General features: G+C 38.6%; 1 protein-coding gene across 4 annotated transcripts in view; it reads right to left on the bottom strand.

Moving 5' to 3' along the window:
- The window catches only part of myo9b (myosin IXb), a 32,520-nt gene extending 16,567 nt beyond the window's left edge, over positions 1 to 15,953 (bottom strand). Inside the window, exons 1-14 of one of the 4 annotated variants that reach the window (XM_038717599.1) lie at positions 15,478 to 15,953; positions 14,342 to 15,178; positions 7,508 to 7,602; positions 7,244 to 7,306; positions 6,959 to 7,058; positions 6,146 to 6,246; positions 4,453 to 4,576; positions 4,071 to 4,160; positions 3,789 to 3,905; positions 3,253 to 3,387; positions 1,997 to 2,118; positions 1,233 to 1,374; positions 891 to 1,080; positions 612 to 684 (exon numbers count right to left, since the gene is read on the bottom strand). In XM_038717599.1, the coding sequence (XP_038573527.1) occupies positions 612 to 684; positions 891 to 1,080; positions 1,233 to 1,374; positions 1,997 to 2,118; positions 3,253 to 3,387; positions 3,789 to 3,905; positions 4,071 to 4,160; positions 4,453 to 4,576; positions 6,146 to 6,246; positions 6,959 to 7,058; positions 7,244 to 7,306; positions 7,508 to 7,602; positions 14,342 to 15,112 (2,123 nt within the window). In that variant the 5' untranslated portion in view covers positions 15,113 to 15,178; positions 15,478 to 15,953. Of the gene's footprint in view, positions 1 to 611; positions 688 to 890; positions 1,081 to 1,232; positions 1,375 to 1,996; positions 2,119 to 3,252; positions 3,388 to 3,788; positions 3,906 to 4,070; positions 4,161 to 4,452; positions 4,577 to 6,145; positions 6,247 to 6,958; positions 7,059 to 7,243; positions 7,307 to 7,507; positions 7,603 to 14,341; positions 15,179 to 15,477 lie in introns of all 4 variants that reach the window. The other 3 variants (XM_038717601.1, XM_038717598.1, XM_038717600.1) reach the window with 3 other exon arrangements.
- Between the last annotated feature and the right edge of the window lie 4,242 nt (positions 15,954 to 20,195).

Here is a 20,195-nt window from a genome sequence, read left to right as displayed (position 1 = left end):
TTCAGGTTCAAAATCCTATTTAGGGGTTGTAGCAGAACAGGTTAACATTAATTTTCAAAAAACACCATATTTCTTGTCATACTGCACATTTGGGCCTTTTCACTTTGCAAGCCTATTACATGCATAACTCAATAAAGGAGAGGGAAAAAGCCTAAAAGCATTATACCACCTCTTTAAGTTTTATTTAGTTTCTGTGGAGTTTGAATAAAGTGTTTTTTATTATGAGTTAACAAGTTTTGTGAAAGAGAGACACTTAATTGAAGGTGTGCGGTTGTTAGAATATTTCCTTTCTTGACATTTTGTGAATTTATTTTGTTTATTTATTAGACTAAAAAAGTTAAGAAAGCTTGTATTACATAGCAAACTCACCACTCTATTAAAGAATAAATAAGAATGATAAGAGACAAACGAACAAACAAATAAATGAAAAAACAATAATGACTAAATGGTTATTTAATGCATTAATTGTACTGATTAAAGACCCATTTTCAATTTGAATACATTGGTATTATATCATATTGGTTATACCAATATGAAGATCAGGTTACAGTGGAAGAGAAACGTGTAGTGGCAGTAAAATCCACTGTAAATATGCCAGTGTAGTAAATTACCTGTTCAGTCTGGTCATAGCACTGCTGCTCCGTGTCATGCCTTTGAAGGACTTGCAGGAGCTTTTTCTGGAAGCTACTGTGGTGATAATACAACATGCCAGTTGTAAATAATCATCAGAACATTAAAAGAAAGAAAAATTAAAACATGTTAACGACATAAAGGATAAGTGAAACATATAATTTCTTATAAGCTGTCTAGCTAGCTTGTCCTGCAAAGACACATGCACAGTTTTACCAGGTAACTTCTAGAGTAGCCCATTAGCAACTAAAGGCACCTACTCAATTCTGCCCGCTGACGTCCCAGTTTCTTGAATACTGTAAGGAGGCGAATGGTGGCTCGGAGGACTCCCCATCTGAACTGCGCTTCTGGACTGGATGCAACCAAGTGATGCAGGAACGCCCGATTACTGCTCCGCAGAAGTGATACGACTTCAGGACGCATGTGCTCTGTGTTTTTCTGCTGGAAATCCTGAAGAACAACAAGAATCACGATTAACATGATGTATTCTTTTGTTCTTGCAGTAGTTACACAAAAAGGAATCAATGGGGAATCTGTAGCAGCACTGTGTTAAAGTGGCCAGGAACTATTATGCACATTGCACTGTGGGAAATTTACTTCACCTTGATGTGATATTTAACCCTTCCAGCAAAGTGTTGTATGACAAAAGTCAGCTCTGTATTTGAAGAGGGTACAAAGAATGGGTTGTCTTGATGCTGGTGCTTCAACTTGTCCAACAGGGTTTTATCTGTGGCCTGAGTGAGGCTGAAGATACACAGAGAGGACAGAATATCAAAATCAGCCCATAATATCTAGAAGAAACCAACTTAAAACAGCAAGTCAAAAGCAACAGAAATGACTGCATGAGTCAAGTGATGGACTAGAAAGGTAGAAAAACACTGTACACATAATAATTCAGTATTAATTGATGATATTTTGATACACAATACTACTGTCTAACTAGAGCAAGTTTTAACTGAAAGAACTTTAAGGATACACTATTTTTAGATATAAGAGTTTTGTTTGATATAAATTTGAAATGATCATGGATGCAGTTCTCTTACTAAGCCATATTGACATCACAGAAAAAATATATAATTTTGATTTAAAACTGAAGTTATACTTCTAGCTAGTCCATGTTAGCTGCAATTGGAAGATGAAATCCAAAGGAGGTGGCTTCAAACTGCTCAGATGACACAGAACAAAAGGTGATGATTCTTTTGTTTAAGATGAGAAAATTCCTCTCATTCCTAGCTAGACTGACCTGTTTGTCACTGCATTGTATTGTAATGTCTTTTGCCTTAATGCCTTAATTTCCATATTACCCTGACAAGTTAAGTGAGAGAACTCACAGCAGGTGATAATGTTAAAAGACGAGTTCACCCACCTGCTCTCCTTATCCAGCAGATCAAAGAGTCCGGATGACTTCATGCTGATCAGCTGAATGCTGCCACTGTTGTCAGTGTATGTGATGTTTTTCCAGGTGATGCCTTCTGACGCATAATCTTCCTGAAATATATTTTAGTCACAATTACTTAATCAGGTTACTCAGGTGAAATAAAGTTTGTCTGTGTTACTAATGAAGAGACTTATTGGTAACAACCAAAGAGTACATTCAGAAACAAGGACATACAGAACAGAAACATACAGAACAGACGGCTTAAACAGTAACCACAGTGCCCGCAAGTTGCACTGGCGCCCCCCAGGGTTGTGTGCTCTCCCCACTGCTCTTCTCCCTCTACACCAACGACTGCACCTCAGGGGACCAATCTGTCAAACTCCTGAAGTTCTGCCCCCAACCTGCCCTCCATTCAGGACTTATACATTTCCAGAGTCAGGAAACGGGCAGGAAATATCACTGTAGATCCATCTCACCCGGACACAACCTGTTCCAGCTCCTCCCCTCTGGTAGGCACTACAGAGCACTGTACGCCAAAACCAACAGACTCAGGAACAGTTTCTTCCACAAGGCATCACTCTGATGAACAGCTGATTTCTGACTCAGTGTCAGGAACAATTCCTGTGCAATAACCCAGTAACTCTGCCTCTAATCAGCACCTGTTTACTGGTTTCCACTTATTATTTATTTATTCACCATTCTCTATTTCAGTGCTGTTCATACTATGCCTACCTCAGGTCATAAGTCTTATTTATTTTTTCCAGCATCCTTTGCACTCTGATCATTGCACTATTTGTCAATATGTCTATATTGTTTTGTTCATAGTGTGTATATTAGTGTTGTCTATTCTGTAGTTTGTGTCTGATTTTATTTTATTATTATTATTTTATTATTGTATAAGTAAGCACATCGTGAGCAATGTACACATGTGTACACATATCTGGCAATAAAAACTGATTCTGAAAGTTTTAATGTGAAAAATAATCCAAAATAATGGAAAATAAAAACAAATGAAAACACCAAGAAACACTCTGAGTTAGAACTGACTTTATGACGTAAAATGTTACAGTATGAATTATGATAATTTAATTTCAGATACTTTAAGCCCTTTTCAGAGTGGTAACTGAATGCACAGGCTACAAAGGCATTGGAACATCTAACAGAGAGTGCCGGCCATGCAAAGTCCAAACAAATAATGAATATTAACCACCTCTGAATGAAAAATTAAAAAGAAAAACACCTACTTGCTCACACTTGAAGATGTGCTGGTTGATGTAAAACTGCAGTTTCTCATTGGTGTAGTTGATGCACAGCTGCTCAAAGCTGTTTGTCTGGAGGTTCTCAAATCCAAACATATCCAGGACACCAATGGACAAACACTAACAACAAAACAGCAGAACAGGACAATAAGAATAAGAAAAAATAAATAAGGCAGCATACTGGAAACACAGTGTAATAAATTTTCTAATTTAAGGCTTACTTACAATGTATTTTTGATGAATAACGCAACAGTCATATAACTTAAGATACTTAAGCACTTAAAAAATGTAGTTAAAGACTTGTAGTGGAAAACTTATATGCAATTGTTAATAATTTTATATTTCAATAAATGAAAATGTCCAGTGGGAAAATTTACATTAAAGTCAAAGTGGAGCTTTATTTTTCAAAGAGTCCCATTGAAAACATTTGACCCCCTCTCATGTAAGTAACTATGTGGGCCTCCTGCAGCCAATATTTCAGTTTTTATTTTTTTTACTTAATGGTGCAGCATGTGACTCACAGAGACGGACTCCTCCATGTCTCGTCTATTGAGCATTGCATGGTTGATGTGAAGGGTGATCCAGTCAAACAGAGCGCTGTATAAAGACTTGGCCATGGAGTCCCGTGCCCTGTAGGCCTAAACACACAGAAATATCAAACAACTTTCATGCAGACCACAATAGCAGACTTAACTGAGTGTTATGCATGAGGATTACAAAAATGCTAAGTGATAATTTGACAAGATCGTTACTTTTAATGATTTAAAAATTTAACTTAAGGGGGCAGGCCTAATAAACTTTACCTCTTGTAGTGTGTACTGTGAAACCCAGTTGTCGCTGGTAGTCACTACTCTCCTCTGGGTCAAAGTCTTCACCAGTAGCTCCTTTTTCACCTAGAAAAACACAAAACAACATAAACTAACAGTTCAGACAGTTACACACTACTAACTCAAAAACAGAACAGGTTGAAACATGTATGTTCTTAAACAATAAAGACTGTTATTTTAGGCATCGCAATGACACTTTAGGAGTCGCTCTGCTCACTGAGTGAAAATATTACTAGTTACTAATGATTATATACTGTGATTATATCCCAAAACTTTAGATAACACATCCAGATGATTATTTAGCAGTGTGTGTAGCATGTTAGCATACATAATCAGGTGTTTCATTTCAGGAACATACTTTGAGCAGGTCAGACAGTGTAGACAAAACTTCAGCAGGTCCAACCTCCAGGACTTCAGTGTTCTTTGACAGTGTGTAGGTCACATTGCCCAGGTGCAGGATGGCAGAGAGGATGGAAAATATGCTGCATAGTGGAAATACACATACAGATTGCATACATTTTTTTTTTGTTGGTGGAATTAACACACTTGGCAGCCATAATAAAGATTCTCAACTCTAGAATAACGGACACAGACCCCACCAGATTTCAAAAATACGTGCTTATTTTTCCACTGTATTTTGATTTTTTATTTTATCAATGATAAACCTAGAAACCATCAATCCCAATTATTTCTGCAACGTATATAAAGACACTTGTATTGTCAGTCGCACTGTTGAGATTTATTTATGCATATTTTGTGAAAGGTTTTAGTCACAGCATCCACTTCAACAACAAATGTGATTGACTTGTTTCATATGTTGTTAAGTGTCTGCCTTTCAAACTTCAGCTTAATGCACTCTAACTTTATTTCTTAGTGACTGATAATTATTCTCACACTATTTATACAGATTACTAACATTTGTGTCATTTGGTTCACCTTTTCTTGCTGTATGTCAGTAATAAACCAAAGCTGATGTGAAACTTGTGCATTTGTAGCCAACTTACAGCAGTGTCTGTCTGGTAGACAAAACATTGCTGTTTACTTAAACATATAAATGTCACCTTCAATGAAGAACACCCAGTATTGGAGAAGGTAATAGTGGCTGATAGTTGAATAACATCATCTATTTTTCTATATTGATACGTCTGATCAGCTACAAAAACAAGCTGCACATGCAGGTCAAGAGTTACCGAGTTAGATCAACCCACTGTAAATGTAAGAAAAATACACCATAACAGACTAATCATTTGTGCACAACTAATTATCAACTGGATCTCTGTGACTGCACAAGGGGTGTTTGCTGAGGAATGTATTATTAATTAATATAGATATATATATATATATTTTTTAACTTTGGCTGTACTTTCGGGTTTTATGCCCTACTATACATTGCTCTATAGATTTCTTCACTTTAACAGTTACTGTGGGTTCAGTTTGGTTATTCTCCAGGGGAACCAACCTAAACAGGTTACAAACTGTGCTTCTAGCACTTTTATGTGTAAATGATGTCCCAAGGCACTTGTCAACATACTTGCTGCATTTTTGTCCCATTTGACTTGTCAAGCTCTGACTTGTTACTGACACCATTATAGAAACAGAAACTCTTGACAGTGTTCAGTTATTTTCTGTTGGTTAGATTGGTATAGCTGACTGAGAGCTGTGCAGTGTCACGGTAAACACTGTCTGACTGTGAGGCAGAGTGAAATGTTGATGGGCCATGTACAACAAATATTTTTTCTTGCAAATATGTCTGTAATTCCGACCTTTCTTCACCCTCTCCAAGTGAGTGGACTTCACTGTAAAAATAAATGTTTCTGAGACAGTCTAAGCCTTCTGGCATGTACTGTTGTGTCCTTCATGACAAATCCCACAGGTCTGACAGAAAAAAACAACTAATTTTTAATTTTTTTACTAATTTTTTTTCATGTTTGGTGTTTTGCAGGCACATTTTTACGCTGGTCCATTAACTTTTGTGGACTTTTCCTAAAAGGTAGATACACTATCGGTTCTCTGGTTACTTTGACTCTTGCCTGCAGCAAAATCATACATACTGTTTCTTGGTGGAGGCCAGGAACCCGACCATCTCCATAGCTTGATGGAGCCTCTTGTACTCTTGCTTAAGTTTCTCCTCATCATCTAAGCGGAAGTCTTCCTGCAGAACGATCAGACGAGATATAGAGAGAAAGAGGGGATAAATATTACGTCTAGCAACAGCAGTATGTGTATAAATAAAGATAACACTGTCAACACCCTGAACATAATCAAAAATATAGAAATATGAACAACTGAATTGTTTCTTCTTTTTTTTTTTTTTAGTTTTTTGATAGTCATGAAGACATAAATGGTCCCACAGTTATTTCTTAGTTCTCTACACCTTTTGTGTTTTTTTAATTTAATCTAAAAATACTGATTCTCATTCATTGATTTTCATGTGTACTCAACAGTCTATGGTGCTCTATAAATAAATTGACATGGTTGTATTATTGAAGATTAGATTTGAAATCAGACAGAGAAACAACAGCATTTTCAAAAGACATATTGATTAAATAGGCAAATGTATCTGTGTGAACATGGTCTTGAATTCTCAATATAATACAATGATTTTGAGGGAAAGCATGTGCACTATAAGCCTAGTTAAAGTGCAGTTTTACAGTTTTATGCGAGTGTCTGTTTATTCACTTCACAACCAAAGCTTTGATGCACAACGGATTGTTGAGAAGCTTCAAGACATTGTGGGTATGTTTCTAGCATCTAACATCTACCACTGGTTTTCCCCATTTGTTAATGAAATGACACATCATGCCTTATGCTAGTCCTCCACTTTTTCTGAAACTGCTGCTATAAAGTGTACAGATAAAAGGTACCTGCTTGAGGTAGAGATAATCTTGCGGCTTTAATAGATGAAACTCCTCCTGCTCTTCTTTGGACGCTCCCACCAGCAGATAGTAGAACACGTGGTAGTTCCTGCGGGTCAGAAGTTACAGAGCGCCGACAGAGTTAATCCGGGCTTGCGCAAGTGTCATTTCCTGTGTTATTTACACCAAATGTCTCTGCACATGAAGCTGTAAAGGTGGTTAGGTTACACTGAACTTCCTCCAAAGTGTTTTGAGTGATGTCTACTTATAGTAGGGGGTCAGGGTTCATTATACCTCTCACTCTTATCTCTGGACACCAGGCGGCACTTTTCTAGTAGGTACTTCTCAAGTACTGCCCTGCAAGAGACACACAAGAGAGAAGAGAACCCGTAAAGCTTTTGTGTGGTTGCCAACATTGTCCAACTATGACATAGGAAGAAAAACCAAACTGTTAAATGAAACAAATCTATCAACCAAGAAAAGCTGTCAACTAGGCTGCAGAAGATTCACTAAATGAATACAGAGAGTTGGTGAGGAAAACAAAACATGATGCCTCACCCTCTGATGACACCGCTCTCCAGATAGTTGAGCTGGATGAACTTCCCAAAGCGGCTTGAGTTGTTATTCACTGCAGTCCTAGCATTGCCAAAGGCCTGTTTAAAACATAGGGAACATAATTTTTCATTGTGGGCATGTGTCTCACCGAACCTGGCACCCAGACCTAAACACTGTAAATGTTCATCAAATAAATCACTTTGGTTTGTGGAGGCAGCGATTAGCAGCCTCTTGTAACACTGAAGATCAAGTTGGTCTAACGCCGAACTAGGGCAGCAACTACTGGTTATTATCAATTAATCTGTCCTGATTCACTGATCAATCTTTAATCTATAAAATGTCAGAAAATGGTGAAAAATGGCCATCGCAACTTCCCAGACGAAGGTGTCTTCAAATGGCTTCTATTGTCCAATAGTCTAAAACCTAAAGATATTCAGTATAAAACACTAAGGAAACCTGAAACATCCACATTTGAGAAGCTGACATTTCTTTTGTTTAAAAATGACTCAATACAATTAATCGATTATCAAATTAGTTCTAATTTTCTTTTTTTTTTCTTTTTTTTATGTTGCTAGACAACCACCAAATCAGGTGTCCTGTCAGTCTAATCAAAGATTATAGCGCCAGTGATCTGTAATCTTTGGTTTGCTGCTAAGTAATAACTGTCATATTAGCAGAAACTTGATCACAACTCACAGGTCTGTGTCTTTAGTTGCTAAAAACATCTGCTTTAAAAAAAAAAAAAAATAGACAAACAGAGGGCGCTAGCTCTGGCATTGTTTATGGGAGACAGATGTATAAACAGGGAAACGGAGATCCATGTGGGTACATGACACCCTCAGAAAGGGAAGACACCGCTGGTAATACCACCAGCTGTACCTTGAACATAAAATTAAATGAAGGAATTGCATAAAACTAAACAGCATAAATGCATTGCTTTTCTAAAAATAAAATAGATTTTTGATGTTGTGACTTATTAACATATACTGAAACTGTTTGCCTACAAATTAACACACTGACAAGATGTTACAACTGAACCACTTTTTCTTTTTTTTTTACCACAACATTACCATTTCAAAACTCTGAATCTAGGGCTATAACTAACGTTTCTTTTCTTTATTAATTAATCTGTCTATCATTTCCTTGATTAAATCAATTACTTGATTGGTCCATAAAACGTCAGAAAACTCGTGAAAATTTTAATAACTGCCTCCCAAAATGTCATCAAATGTTTTGTATGGTCCACAACCCAAAGATATCCAGTTCACTGTCAGAGGGGAGTAAAGAAACTTTTTTTCATATTTGAAAAGCTGAAATCAGAGAATTTGGATTATGGGTGTTAGAAAAAAAATGACTCAACATGATTAGCAAAATTGTCAATTACTATCGTTGCAGCTCTACATAATTTTTCACTCCTCTTGGCCGAACTCTACTAGTGCTTTCTTCAGTGATGCAGTTAAAGTTAAACCAGGAAACTCACACCCATTATGCAGATGGGCACAAGCACTGAAAAGCACCTGTTTGTTATCAATGAGGCTTCAGAATAAACAAAGTGGAGTTTTACTGTAACACACTTCCTTGTTTAGTGGTTGTTTTTTTTCTGCTCAGCTTATGTGGTTGCTCTTTTTAATGTCTATTACATTTCAGTGAAAAATGTATTTCTCTACTGCACAGCAGATAAAGCAGACACTTTGGGATGACTTGACAAGCATGTGTCATTATTGTCTAAGGAATTAACAACAAACAAACGGGTAGAATAATTGCTGACTAAGGTAATTATTAGTTGCAGCCCATGAGGAAACATTATGATTAATCTCAGTGTTGCATGAATTGTTATTCTATGATTGGAGACAGTAACTAAGGTTCAATGTCAATAACACATCAGACTCCACCCAGGCAAAGTCACTGGGTAAAATGACGCTCATTATCTGCAGCTGACTCTGGATCAGCTAATACATCCAAAGTTTTTCCCCAAAGGAAAAGAAAATTCCAAACTGAGCCCACGCCAGCATCTGAAGGTATCATTCTCCTTCATTCCAGGGTGAGCTAAGCTGAGGTTCGTGTCTTAACAGGCCAGAGTCTACGCACACAGTGAGATAGATATGGTTACTATTGATCGCACGCAGGTAAAGCTGGAATGTTCCTACCCAGTGCACCTCTGTAAACACAGTGTGGGATTTTTCAAAACACACATGCCTTTGATTTTCAACCAGATATATATATATAAAGGAGTTGCGGCATGGAAAGGATGAAAGGCATGTGGAAAGAAAAGTAAAAATGGCATGTGGGAGAGGGAGAGAAATGGATGATTACCATGTCCCAGTTTAAGGGGGGGGGGTCCTCTGAAGGACACTATCATGAAGACGGCCAAGTTGATATTGCGTCTCCTCCCTAACTGAGACAAAAACTATTGATGCCTTCAGGGAGACCTGGGCCCTGTTTCAGAAAGCAAGCTTAACAAACTGAGTTTATCCCTGAGCTCTGAGTTGATTGAGCCTGAGGTGGGAAACTGAGTTTTCGGTTCCAGAACAGCTGATCAGAATAAGTTCAATCAACTGTGAGTATGTTGAACCTGATGGAAGCGCGTGCGGGGGGATGAAAAAAAGGCATCATCAATGGAGCTCCGATACTACAATTTACCATGGCAACAGGTAAATAAAGGCAGAACCTCCATTTTAATAGGGTGGAGCTAGAAAAATTAATGCTACCAACGCGGACCATGATTGGCTCTAAAACGCAGGAGTGGAGGAAGGAGTCAATACGCTAACGTAAGTACTTTCTATACAGCGTGGCACATTCATCATTTAAGTGCTTGAATTCTTCTATAGCCCATTACATTCATTTTATAAATATATAAATCATAAATAGATAAATCATAAAAGCGTTCATGTTCAAGATCATGTTTGGATGAAAAACGAATAGCCTATCCAACCGGGATTTTAAAGTTGTTAAAGATGAGCTCAGATATGTGCTTTGATATGGACAGTATGAATGAGGAAATGAAACGGCTCCGCAGGAGGGGAGGAGTCAGAGAGAAACTTTCAACTTATACTGTGAACATAACCTAATCCTCCAGAGGAGGTTAGGTTCACAGCATCAGTTGCCGGAGTTACTGATCTAGAGTTTATCTGATCTCGCTCTCTGCAACAGAAAACCCAGAGTTTCCCTCAACTCAGGCTTAACATACTAAGAATTTTCACTAATCCCGCTTTCTGAAACGGGGTCCCGGTCCGCTCGTAAAGTTTATCACCAGGAATTTGCCCTAAAAAACTGCCAACAAAATGAGAAACAACAGTGATAAACTGAGATGTTGAAGTTTGATGACACCAGAGTTGACAAAATGAGCTGTGATATTTCCCTTTGACAAATAATGGACAAATAATGAAAAACTGTTTATTTTGGTTGGTTTAGCAAGCAAAAGTGCTAAACATGCTCTGGTTTCTCAAACGTGAGGATCTGCTGAAGATGTCACCTTGGTGTTTTGGTAATTGTTTTGTGATTACATTACTCAAACACATGATCTACAGATCCACTGATAAATAATGAAAATGAATTATTAGAATTATCCCTAATACATAAACACAAAGTCAGGCTGCTAAAAACAAAATAGAGTTTCACCCTTTACTGTATTCACCCTGCACCCTGCTCTTTCATTCACCTGGTTTGGTGGTTTCCAAACTTTTTGGCTTGCGATTATACTTGTGACCCATCATCAGTAGTTGCTTATGATAATGAGTTTTAACTGGGATACACAAAGACTGATTTATACTCTTTAATATTTTATAACTTTTGGAGGCCTTAAGGTTAAACAGGTATCCAATAATTCACAAGAAAATAAAACAATTAGAGTTGGGTGAGGGTTGGGGCAGTTAAATTACTGACTGAATGGTTGTTGTACAAGGCACTACCTTGAGGTCGTAACCCTGAGGTAGGGAACCAGGTAGGGGATTTTCAGGATAGTGAAGGCTGCAAGCTATATGAACCAGACAACAGAAGGGGAAAGTGGGACATAAAACTTTGCACTTCCGCCTTGAGACCTTGGAGAATCCATTATCCCTTAGTTGAAACACAGCCGAACAAAAGAAATAAGAACGAGAGAAAGAGTGCACTCGTGAGAGAAAGCAGGAAACTTTGTTGTAGGGGTTTGTCAGAAGACTAGCTGAGCCTGTTCTGGCATGTTCCTGTGTCTGGTGTTCCTTCAAAGACAACGCCCTGCACATTCCCCCTATGCTTACGACCAACACCCAACACAAACCTTGTGCAACAACCATTCAGTCAGTAAGGTAACTGCCATTATAAATGAATTAAACTTTTCCTGAATTTAAAAATCAAACGACATGCTTTGATATCCTCATTACGTCACAACATTTTGTGGCACTGAGTACATGAGTCAGTGTCAGGTTTTTTTTGCAGCAGAGAGATTAAAATCGCGTGCAGTTTCTACTAAATGCTGACATCAAGTGAGATAACATTGAATAAAAAGCCTGAAGGAAACAAAATGAACTCAGTTTTAGTCTTGGGGTGTGACTCTATCTGATCTAGATATCCCAGGATGGCATGAGGCATTTTGCAAAGCAGCCAGACAACAGAACCATAAAAACAGATTCACACATCATTACTACAGCAGGAATCTTGCCAATATTAATCTGGTCTTAGCCTCTAATGACAGTCAGCTTTAGTGTGAACACTTGTGCATGGCCTCCTCTGGTTCAATCTCGGAATCCATAGGCTCTCGTCTGACGACAATTCAGCCTCTGGGGGCAACCGCCAATGTTTCGGAGCTTCTGGTGAAGCCAGTGAGAATATGGATAATAGACAGATAAAAGACTTCCTCTTCTGAACCTCTGTCATTGTTTATAGTCCGATTAGCAATCTAGGAACACATCTACTATCGCCTGAAGACACTTTGAATGTAATTATACAATTAAAAATAGATCATAAAAAAAATAATCTTTAGAGTTCAGAGATTGAAAAAAAGCTAAATTGTTGTGAGATGATAGCCAGTGGGTTCTGAGATTACGTGTTCCCCCTCTTTTGCTCTCCACACAGACTGTTAACCTGCACCAGCTCAAATGCAATTGGTCAATACCACTCGGACTACAAACTGCTTTATATGCAATCTGCATCTGTTTATAGAGACTACCTCTGGTTTAACCTAAGGCTAACTGTCGTGGCATGACCTCTGTCTTCTTCAGCAAGCTTCTTCCTCATTCACCCAGTTAACAAAAATTAGATTACACCAAAATAACAAGCCATGTTCTCTCCTCAAACTAAATCTCTGCCTTTTTTGAACAAATTAGGAGCACAAATTTAAAAAATGCCAGAAAGATCACTTAACAGAAACAATACTGTCGCTAAGTGGCTTATTTCCAAGGAGAAACTTGTTGGACTTGTTCAGAAAGAGGAAGAAGCCATATTTAGTCACCATCTGAAACCATGCTGGCCCCTTGGGATTGTGTGTTTGTGTGTGTGTGGAAGGGAAATTTTTCAGCCTATTGATGAATAGATAAACCGTGCACTTGTCGCCACAACTACTGTGCTTCAAGAATTTCCACATATTGGTAGCTGGAATAGATTTAAATGGTACAAATTAAAGAGCCACAAGCAGCACTTTTTGTTTCATAATACTGTATTTTAAATGAACCGAAAACAGCTAATGCATTACTTCCCACTGGCAGTGTGTATTCCCATAAAACACAATGCTTGGTATGTCCCAAAGAGCCCCCCCACAAATGTCTGTTGAAATGGTGCAATTCAACAGTAACCAAAATTGAAATAGAAAGCACACATGTTGGTAATGTCGTCTGGTTATTCATAGACATGGGTACTGTAGCACAACGCTGATGTGACAGCCAACAAACCCACCTTTAACCTAAATGTCTGAGAGTGAAAGTAGAGTTGAATGTTAAGTAAACAAGAGTCACACCGTTTTGCCCCAAGGTGCTTTTTGATTTGAGGAAATGTTCAAATGTTGATATTTTCAGCTCAGATACAGATATTTCTGGGACATATTTGTGGCCCTTTATGTTCTGTGATTTGCTGAATCTTCTTTTACAAATAAATGACTAACACAATACCACAGAGTAACTCAGTGTTTACATCACACAGCCCTTTTGTGGTTATTGTTGATTTCACTGATGTTTATACTGCAGGAAGTGCAAAACCCATGAAGCTGATGCATACTTTCTGTGTAGGGGGAGATGTTCCTTCTTTCTGTTTTTGACCAGAAGTGATTAACATGTCTAAAAAAAGGGCAGGAGATGACTTCTGGTACTTTGGAAGATGCAAATGCAGTTTCATTTAGACTCTGCACCCTGACGTAGAACCATAAAACAGAAATCTGCACATCAGTCTGGTGCTCGGCTAACCCATATAACCACGATTCAATGAAGTCAGGTCAGGAGAGTCTTGGTTTGTCACTCCCTGCTGCTGGTTAAGTAAAGTCTATCAAAAGTTCCCATTGCAAAATCTTCACATTGCTTTTCTTGGCCAGCCAACATCAAAACCAAAGATATTGTATTTGCAACGTTAATAAGCAGTAAATCCTAACATCTGAGAACCTGCAACCAGAAAATGTATCACAGTTTTACCTGACAAATGACCAAAAGTGTTGTCTATTAATTTTCTGTTGACTGCCTCATTGTTTAACCCTGGATCTACTAATTTTGAAAGACTGACTGCATTATTTTGTGTATCTGATACTGATAGCGAGACGACACAAAAGTGACAAACTCTTTAAAGTCGAAATGCCTCTACAAAGTTAACAATATGGACAGATGCTAAGACAGATGTGGGCGTCAGTGGTTTTAGAAGGTGGACAGCTTCACAGTGACCTACCTCTAGCACTGCTCCAGCCCCGAGGATGGTCCGTTCCAGCCCAGTGGAGTATGTCTTCTGGCTGAGAGCAGTCAAGCAGTGGATAAGATAACTGCTGCTTTCAGTCTTTCCTGAGCCACTTTCACCAGATATCACGATGCACTGGTTAACCTGCCTGTTCAGCATAGCACGGAAGGCCACGTCAGCTATGGCAAATATATGAGGGCTTAGTTTGCCCAGTGGCCGGTTCTCGTACATCTTGACATACTTGGGATTGTAAACAGGAAGGAACTTATTGGGGTTGATGGCGATGAGGATGTTGCTGGCGTAGGTGTAGATGTTAAGACTGTAGAAGCGTTGGCGTAAAGCCTCAAGAATACTCTTCTCAGTGACAGTTTGGAGGTTACAAAGGTCATCATAGTCCTCTGTGCTGGTTTCTCCATGGTTACCTCCTTTGTTGGCCTGCTGCAGTATGAAGTAATACCCACGGCTCTTAGGGTGCCACCTCTGTGTCTCTGGTGGCCACAGCAGGACTCGGTCCAAAGGGCATTCTCCAGCCTCCAGCAACCTCTCCTCTCCGCCGCTCTCCCTGACCTCCAGCAGACTGTACTGCCGTCTGACATCCAGGCCCAGAGAGACCACTGCATTGCGGATGACGGACTTTGCCGTGTCCCCACTGCTGACCTGCAAGGGACAGTAGGCTAGTGTGTCCTGGGACAGCTTGGGGAATATCTGCACAACACGGGCCTCTCTATCCTGTTTAGGCCCCCTGGCTCCATCTGTAGCGCTCATTCTGATGTACAGATTTAAAGGCAGGCTTCAGCATAACTCACTGCCCCAACCCTCTGCCAGCATCCACTGTAGAAACACACACACACACACACAATGTGACCAAATGTCAAAGTAGGAAATAGCGTAAACGTACAGTTCGATTTCAAACATACTCTTGACAGTGAAACGCATTATTTCTGGTAAAAAGTTTCATGTATCTTTGTTTGCCTAATTTCCATCCACAGTATCAACATCCCTGCTGTATCAACGGCAATCTACATTTCCCCTTATGACCACTAAAATTCCCACATACACATCCGCCCACGTGACAACTGACGAACAGTAACAAGTGTCAAACAGAACCGAAATGTCAAAATAAGTCTCACCTTTCCAGAAAAAACACCAATTTCATCCTTAAAAGACGAAATACCCCTGACAGCGGAGAGAGGGGGAAGATCGCTGCACCTCCTGTTAACGTTAACGAACTCCAATCACACAACTTGACCAAAAAAAAGTTCCTTCACCTGAGCTTCCCAAAAAAAGGTGAGCCGAGAAACCGCTTATTCACAGTTTTAAATGATGAAAAAATTATTTCCCAGCAGTTCGTCGGTGTTATTGCTCGTACAAATCACAGTCTCTTTGAGAAATCAAGGATTAACGTCTCCTCGTCGGCTCGGTTGTGCGTTACTTCCTAGATTTCTCCACAAACACACACACACAAACACACACACCCGTCGACGAGGTGGAAAAAAAAAAGGGTGGTTTTTCCTCCACTGACCTGAGAGATGCCACCCTTTAGCCAACACGATATAACTGCAGAGAAAAAACACCAGAGTTCATAACAGAAGGAGAGAAGGTGAAACTGGCACATTACCGAGGAGAAGTTAATAAACAGCGATACGAGTCAGCAGTTTAATTGAACTCTGAACTGTTATTAGTAAGCTGTGTGGTTTGAACACCTCCTAGCGGAAGTTTGAAGTATTACAACCAACTCACAGCAGAGTAACACATAAAGGCAATGGCGTAAAGTAACTAAGCAGCCTACCAGAAGTACTCAGATATTTACCTTAAGTAAAAGTAGAAATACCACAGTGTAGAAACACTCTGTTTTCTGATTCAAACTTAAGTAAAAGTATAAAAGCTTTTATCATCAAAATCTACCAAAACTGAATGGCCCATTTCAGAATAATGTTTATTACATTATTGTATTATAATTATCGATGTATTGATACATCACTTTCATGTTGCAGCTGGTAGATGCGGGACTAATTTTAACTGATTTATGTACAGTAGTACTGCAGGGTAGTTTGTGAATTCCCCTCTGGGGATCAATAAGATAAGAAAGATAAGATAAGATGTTCCTTTATTGTTTGCCTGTAGGGGAAATCCAGACTGGGACAGCAGCACAGGGGAATGCAACAAGACTAGAATCAACTAGAATCAGTAACTATCAGAATCAAATATGAAATATAAATACACACTGTATACACATGGTTCGATAACGGGGGGGGATGGTAGGGGTCTGACCCCCCCCAGTTAAGGCTTGGACCCCCCCCTAAAAGAGGCAAAAACAACAGTTCAGGGGGTCTTTCTTACCTGTAATTGTAAATATTACAATAGTTTCCACACTAATTCCTTATATTTAAGAATCTTGAAATACGATTTTAGACACCCCTAAATGGACCGTACCATTTCCTAACATTGGCGTTAGTTAAACGTCTGTCTGCCTCATAGACTGTATATAAAAAGGTCTGCACACATCACTCGCAGCAGCAGCTGCTCCAGTCCAGTACATCACGCTAATGGAGACACTGTAAGTTAATGTCAGCAGTTAACTATCCAGCTGCTTTAATACACTTCTCTTTCCTACCTTCAGAGTTTCGTAATTAGCATTTCTTTCACTTAAAATGAGCTATCTGATGTTAGCTAGCTGAGAGCCCACCCTGTCATTTCATGATCACTATGTAATTTCAAATTTTATGTAATTGTCAGCTAACACTGGTGCTTAGGCACTGCGATCCAGAGTGAAATATTGTACTTTTTACTCCACTAAATTAATCTGACAGCTATTGTCCAGTAACTAGTTACTTTTCAGTAATATTCAATAAACATATAAAAGTTAAACATTTCAGATGTCCACGAGTTAATCAATCAGCGAGACATTTCCCCTCTAAACTTCCTCACATGGTTTATATTATTTCCAGCCCAAAGAGGTAAAATGATATGTATATATATTTCACAAAAAGGCAAACATTAGAAAATTGTCCAAATGTTGATTGAAAGTGTGTTTAACAGAACTTTTTTTCTCTTTCCTCTCCCATTAATAAACTCAGAACCCCTCAGATTTATGTTGTGAATCTTTTGAGGGGCCCCGCCCCAGGTTGGGGAACGCTGAACTAAACTACCTAAAAGTATATAAAGTAGTTCAACTAGATTCACCTCACAAGCTACAACAGTAAAATGCTGCTTACACATTGATGTATCAGTATTAACAATCTAATAATATCTATCTATCTATATCTATGTCTTATTAGAGATCACTGTTTTTACTAGAACAGAACATTATTCTTTTACCTGGGCAAGACATTTGTTTTTGTCTCACCAAAAAATGTGAATGTCATTTGTTTATTAAATTGATTGCACAAGGTCCTTTTATTTGTCTTTTTTTTTGGATGTTCCCTGGAGGTGGAGGTGGAGTCAGTGTATGTTTGGGTGATTAAGATTTATTGCCAGGTTTTGATGACACTTTCATGTGTCTTAAAAGTTGTCTTCACTCTTAAAACAGGTTCAGCGGCTCCAAATCCTTTTCCCTTTTTAATAAAGATTTTGGCCGAAGCAGCGGAAAATGAAGCAGTTATTTGGCCTTGAAGGACATTAATTTATTTATTTACAAGGGGGATTGTGGGTTATGTACGCTTATATTTTAAGGTTATGTTTATTGGTATGTGGCTTGTAGAGCTGCTTCAGGTGATGACAAATCCTAATAACTCATTTATACATGGAATCCTGCTGGAATATTATGGGCATTAAAATGGTTTAAGTATTATAACAGGTGATGGATACAATAAAAGCAACACCAAAACCTTAGTGCTTTTGTTGTTTCACAGAGGTGTTTATGCACAGCTGAAATGTGCCTGTTATGTGCAGCAGTGGCGGTGTTATGCAAATAACAGTAACAGTTTTATCATCAGTTAATATTTAAAAAGTCACAATTTTTAGGTCTAAAAGCAAGTTTATTTTAAATCACTGGAACATTTTCTGCATGTTTTTTTTACCTGCACAAGTAGACACAATTATTTTTCCTCTTCATATATAAAGGCAAGGCAAGTCTCTTCTGTATAGAGGTATTATAGCCTATATAAAGTGCTTTACATAAGCAGTAAAGAGAAAATACAACATATAACATTTAAATGCATATTAAAGGTGTAGAAACAATTTTAAAAACCTGATTTGGATGGTCACTGGTGATTGCCTACAGGATTTTGTCAAATGGAGTGCAAGAATTTTAATTGGTATTAAAGGAGAAGTCTTTGACATAATCAAACCCGAACAGAAAGCAGAAGTCAAATCTGTGCTTCACTCTATACCCTCAAGTACAGTTTAAGTGAGAAACAGAAATTCAAACTTAAAGCACACGTAACAATAAATACAAATAAATATTTACTGCTTTCTCAACAGATATGTAATTGCAATGTAAATGTTTTAGCAAGTCAACAAGATTTTTACCTCTTTTTCGAGCAGGCTGTTTTAATAATTGCACGTCTTCAGATTTTTTAATAAATGAGTTCACAGGACGATGGCCCAAGGTGAAAAGTAATTGTTCACATGGCACCCTGACAACTGAGGACATCCAAAATCAATAACATGTCTTATTATGACCGGTTTTGCTTATGCTAATGCAGCGCCTGTCCATTCAGGTATATAATGACTGCAGAGGTGTTGAGCCGGTGTATCCCAATTTAGTGAAGAAGCTCGCAGACACACTGACAGCTTATTATAGTGTGAGGAATGAAGTGAGGCTTGTAAAGTGTTACTCAGCACAAATCAGCTGCTGTTGATAACGGCTACCCGTAGAGGCAGCCAGATTCACCCGCACAGGAAGACAAATTAGGACACACACATGTATACACACACGCACGCGCACACATGCACATAATTTCTCTGTTTCAGAATCACAAAATCATCACTTCTGACAAAACACAAAACAAATTCTGCTGAGTGCTGTGATAAACATGTTTGTGGTCATTTCTGGTATGTTCCTTCTGATTACTTTAATGGGGACGATGATGACTTGTCATATTAGGTGTCACTCTTGTTCCTGCTGGACTGAGCCAGTTCTGCAAAGACACACTGAATCCAGTTCAGTAGGCACAGGAGTACACAACTCAAAAAACTCCACATCATCACAATCCCAAAATGATTAAAAGCACAAAATGTGACAAATTATGGTTCTATTTCAAACTGCCAGGCAAAGTAAGTCCATAGTTGACACATTGATAATGCTTTTAGTGACTGAAACATCTTTGTCTTGGAAAATCTTTAAGTAGTAATCATTTAGATATAAATATAGAGTGTTGAAAACAAACATATAACAAAAGAAAACTGCAAATGAGTGCTGTGCTTCACAGATCACACTGACTTGACCTTCTGTCATCCATCGTTGGCCTTTCTTCTTCTTCTTCTTCTTCTTCTTCATAAACCCCCCATAAATCAGGGGAAGCTGAATTCTGTTCAGTGTGTCTGGACATGCAAAGACTTTTACAGCATTCCTCTTTGTTTTACAGTACAGGTGGCCCCTCTTTTTCATCCTGTGCATCCTTCTCCCCTCACCTCTCCGCAGGGGCTCTCAGGTATGCGGGAGCTCATTCTTTCATGTCAGACACTGAACTTAGCCACTGTGAACAATTCCTGTTTGGTTCAATGCTCACTAATGAGCTAAGTTCTGCATCTTCAGAAAAGTCATCCCAGAGTGGCATTTGCAACAGGAAACCTGAGTCTCATTCTGCAAGAAAGAAAATCTTTATACAACTCATCAAATTAAACAGATTCAAATCAAACACTCAATCCTGTAAAAATAAGAACGTCTGCTGCTTTCATGCTGTGA

Source organism: Micropterus salmoides, unplaced genomic scaffold, assembly GCF_014851395.1.
Source record: "Micropterus salmoides isolate LMB-PRFRI ecotype aquatic unplaced genomic scaffold, ASM1485139v1 Ms_hic_scaffold_14, whole genome shotgun sequence".
In the NCBI taxonomy this organism is placed as follows: domain Eukaryota; kingdom Metazoa; phylum Chordata; class Actinopteri; order Centrarchiformes; family Centrarchidae; genus Micropterus; species Micropterus salmoides.
This window is presented reverse-complemented; position numbering and strand designations above follow the sequence as displayed.